General features: G+C 46.2%; 1 protein-coding gene across 1 annotated transcript in view; it reads right to left on the bottom strand.

Annotated features, from left to right (window-relative positions):
* The window catches only part of LOC111956065 (tax1-binding protein 1 homolog A-like), a 45,953-nt gene that overhangs the window by 28,664 nt on the left and 12,700 nt on the right, over positions 1-4,589 (bottom strand). The window contains 2 exon segments of the mRNA XM_070436330.1: positions 1,006-1,013; positions 1,852-2,000. Of these exon segments, the coding sequence (XP_070292431.1) occupies positions 1,006-1,013; positions 1,852-2,000 (157 nt within the window).

Here is a 4,589-nt window from a genome sequence, read left to right as displayed (position 1 = left end):
CATTAAACATAATTGACTCAATTGGAGGTGTACCTGTGGATGTATTTCAAGGCCTACCTTCAAACTCAGTGCCTCTTTGCTTGACATCATGGGAAAATCAAAAGAAATCAGCCAAGACCTCAGAAAAAAATTGTTGACCTCCACAAGTCTGTTCATCCTTGGGAGCAATTTCCAAATGCCTGAAGGTACCACGTTCATCTGTACAAACAATAGTACGCAAGTATAAACACCATGGGACCACGCAGCCGTCATACCACTCAGGAAGGAGACGCGTTCTGCTCCTAGAGATGAACATACTTTGGTACGAAAAGTACAAATCAATCACAGAACAACAGTAAAGGACCTTGTGAAGATGCTGGAGGAAACAGGGCCAAAAGTATCTATATCCACATTAAAACGAGTCCTATATCAACATAACCTGAAAGGCCGCTCAGCAAGGAAGAAGCCACTGGCTCCAAAACTCCCATAAAAAAGCCAGACTACGGTTTGCAACTGCACATGGGACAAAAATCGTACTGAGAAATGTCCTCTGGTCTGATGAAGCAAAAACTGTTGGCCATAATGACCATCGTTAAGTTTGGAGGAAAAAGGAGGACGCTTGCAAGCCAAAGAACACCATCTCAACCGTGTCACGCCCTGACCATATATATTTTCTCTCTATTTTGGTTAGGTCGGGGTGGACTAGGGGGGGGGGGGGGGGGGGTGTTCTTATCTAGGTGTTTTATTTCTATGTTGGCCTGGTATGGTTCCCAATCAGAGGCAGCTGTTTATCGTGTCTCTCATGGGGATCATATTTAGGCAGCCATTTCCCACTGTGAGCACTGCATGAGCCTTCAAACCGAACCTTGCGTGATTAGCCATGCTTATCGGTCTATAGGGTCATTTGCATAATTGTGTGTAATTAAATTGCAGCGTGCGTAGGCTACTGTGTAGTCTTTATGCATCTTATTTATCACACCCCTACAGCACACAGATACAGAGCCTTGGAGCTGAAAAATCTGCAGCATCTCAAACTGCAACAGATGGCAGGCTTCATCAGTGTGTCACACACCACTTTGCAATGAGCTAGAGGCACTACGCGTTTTGAAAACACATAGTTAATTGTTTGAAAGCTGAACGTTTTAACATGTATTATGAGGCATGTCTTACCTTGCTTCAAAGCAGCCTATTAGATCTACACCCCTCCCATGTGCGCTGCCCTTTTGACAACAGTGTTTTCTGCTAATTGCATTATGGAAAGAACATGTGCATGTAGCCTACTGCCTTGTGCACATCGCTGAGCTTTATAGTGTGAAAAAATAATAGTTCATCAACATTTGAAGATAAACACTCTGATCTGTTGCCCTCATTGCTTTTTAAGTATTTAAAAATACATTTTTTTTATGTAGCTTAGGCTTACTGGTTGTATGAATTTGGGCTCTATCTTCCCACAGCTGTCCCAGTCTGTTTGGAATAGGCTATTTCTCAACAAGCTGACCAATAGAATAGGTCAACTTTTCTACTATGGGGGATAGTAGATTGGSGTAGGCTAGTGATTTGGCTGTTTGTTACTCGTCTTGTTGATGAGGAAAAGTAAATGTGGACAGTTATTCTAGCATCTTCAAAATGCACATCAGAATTCAGTATGAGGGACTACACATTGTTGCATGTTCAACATGTTCTGTTAATATGAATTACCATAATCCAAATGTGATTTCTGTCATTCTGAGCAGTGTGGGTGGACACCCTAATCAGTTTACACACCCAATGGATATGGGTCCGGCAGATTTCTCAAATGTCCGGTAAATTAAAATGTTGCCGGCCAAACGTCCTGTCCACATTTTCCTAACGGAAACCCTGGTGGAAACCCACCAGTCCAGTTCGGTCTCTTTCTGCAGTCCCCTCTGTGTGACTCCCTGTAGGTCTTCCTCCAGCTGTCTGACCCGGTCTGTGGCCTCCTGCAGCCTCCTCCTCACCTCCTCCCTCTCCTCTGACAGGCCCTGGGAGGAGCGTAGCAGCTCCTGCAACCACACCACAGGCAACTTCAGCTGTCAATCACACTGTTAACCAATCACAGGCCCTGTCGGTCAGTCCGGTTAGACCAGAGGTGTCAAACTCAATTCCTGGAAGGCTGAGTGTTTTCTGTTTTTTGTCTTTTCCTCTCAATTTGTGTTCAACTAAGACCCAGCCAATGATATGAGGGGAGTTCCTATCTAATCAATGACCTTTATTGATCAATCAAGTAAAATGGAGGGAAATGCTGCAAATGCTTGGCTTTGTATTGAGTGTGACCCTCTCAATCAAAATGCTGTGTGATAACGAATGACGWATGGCAATGTTCTGAAACAAGAGACAACCATGAGAACCAGTTGGGAGTCCTATCTATCCTGTATCTTGTACCTGGTCCTGCCAGTGATCTCCCCTGTTGGAACACGTTGAGAAGTAGAGGACATTAAATCACCCACAACACACTGCACCTGACAGACCAGCACGCCTACATAAACACCCCTCCATCGCTCAACACGCACACACACGCACTTGTGCATCAGACAGACACAGCACATCCATCAAACATACAGGTGCAGTATATACATTTCTATTTGTTTTAGGAATCACGTGCACAGTGTCACACCCAGATGTCATGTGTAGTTCAGGTACAGCCCGCTGGCTCCCTGGAGGACTGTATGATTTCAACTGCAGCCGGGAGGCACTTTAGCAGCGCATAAAGACCTTATTAAACATGTTGTCGTAAAATTAGCAGCCGCAAAATATGTACTTACGTTTTCATGGTCCAGCTAAAGGATATTTTCATCAGTGCTGCACTAAAGGGCCATGGTGAATATACTCAAATGTTCTTGTGTACTGCACAACTGAACACGAGTACACACACACACACACACCTTATTTCATAAGAGAAACCCTTGTTGAATGAAGAATCTGACATTAATAATCTGCGTACATTTTATTTACAGCGATTTAGTACTTCATAAAATGACCAAGTAGGAAATCTCTCAAAGCTGTCTACCACACACACACATTCCTTTTACTATCCTTGTGGGGACCAAACAATTGATTCCCATTCAAAATCCTATTTTCCCTAACCCTAATTCAAACCCTATACCTAACCCCTAAGCCTAAAATCTACTTGTTCCTTGTGTGGGATCAGCAAAATGCCCCCACCTGTCCAGATGTTCCTTGTTTTACTATTCTTGTGAGGACCTCCGGTCCCCATAAGGATACTAAAACACACACACACACACACACACACTAGGAAAAAGCACCAGGGGGCAGTAAGAGACTGGTTCCATATCATCAACCTTCTCCCCTTAGTTTCCTCCACTCTCCTTTCATCCTCCCTGCTTTCATGCTCCCTGCTTCCCTCCTCTCTCCTTTCATCCTCCCCCTCTTTCCTCTAGTTTCAGTGGGTTAAATCTTACTTTGCAGGTTAAATCACATGGAAATGTTTATTCACTGAACAACAGCAAATGGTACTTCAAATAAATGACAAAATTGAAGTCACTCTCAGCAGTTGTACTAAGAGGAAAGATGAGAGTCAGAAAGAGAGAGAAACAGAGAGACGGCGAGAGAGAGAGCAGTGCCCCTAGTACATTGGCGTGACTCAGTCATGTTACTCCCTAAACTGGGCAGGCCCTTTCTTCACCCAGGCGGTTTTGCAGACAACCGTCTCTCATTCCACACGCATTTTAAAAGAAGTTACAAGTGGGTGGCATTGTGAGTGTGTGTGTCAGGGGGATTGAGTGTGTGTCTGTATGGGTGAATTAGAATGTGTGTGTGGGGGGAGGAGTAGTCTGTGTGTATGTGTGTGGCCTTGACGTCATATTTGTTCACTCTGTGGTTGAGATGGCATTGCCCTGATGCCAGATGCCTGGGAGACCGTGTCCAGTTAGCGTCCTGGCCCAGTGAGTCAGCTCGTTAAAGTGGGACAGAGAGACAGGCACACACACACACGAAACAAACAAAAAAATATGACACACTGTGCAAATACAGTGCACACWCACTGCTTTGTGTGTTCAACCATGGACACAGATCATTCATAAACGTTGATGTTTTGAACCTGTGATCACTGAATAGGAACTGGCACTCAGGTTTCTCTCTTCTACTGCCTCGCTCTGTACAGTCTCCTGTGCTACGTATTTCTCTCTCCCCTCTCCCCCTCCCTCACCTGGTGGTGTGTGCATTGCAGGCTGCAGGTCTCTCCCCCTCCCTCACCTGGTTGTGTGGTTGTGTGTGCATTGCGGGCTGCAGGTCTCTCCCCCTTCCTCACCTGGTTGTGTGTGCGTTGCAGGCTGCAGGTCTCTCTCCCTCGTCCCTCCCTCCCTCCTCCTCACCTGGTTGTGTGTGCGTTGCAGGCTGCAGGTCTCTCTCCCTCCCTCCCTCACCTGGTTGTGTGTGCATTGCAGGCTGCAGGTCTCTCTCCTCCCTCCCTCACCTGGTTGTGTGTGCGTTGCAGGCTGCAGGTCTCTCTCCCTCCCTCCTCACCTGGTTGTTGTGTGTGTGCAGGCTGCAGGTCTCTCTCCTCCCTCCCTCACCTGGTGGTGTGTGCGTTGCAGGCTGCAGGTCTCTCTCCCTCCCTCCCTCACCTGGTTGTG

Source organism: Salvelinus sp. IW2-2015, linkage group LG31, assembly GCF_002910315.2.
Source record: "Salvelinus sp. IW2-2015 linkage group LG31, ASM291031v2, whole genome shotgun sequence".
NCBI lineage: Eukaryota > Metazoa > Chordata > Actinopteri > Salmoniformes > Salmonidae > Salvelinus > Salvelinus sp. IW2-2015.
The sequence above is the reverse complement of the archived record's forward strand: the minus strand, read 5'-3'. Positions and strand labels throughout refer to the sequence as shown.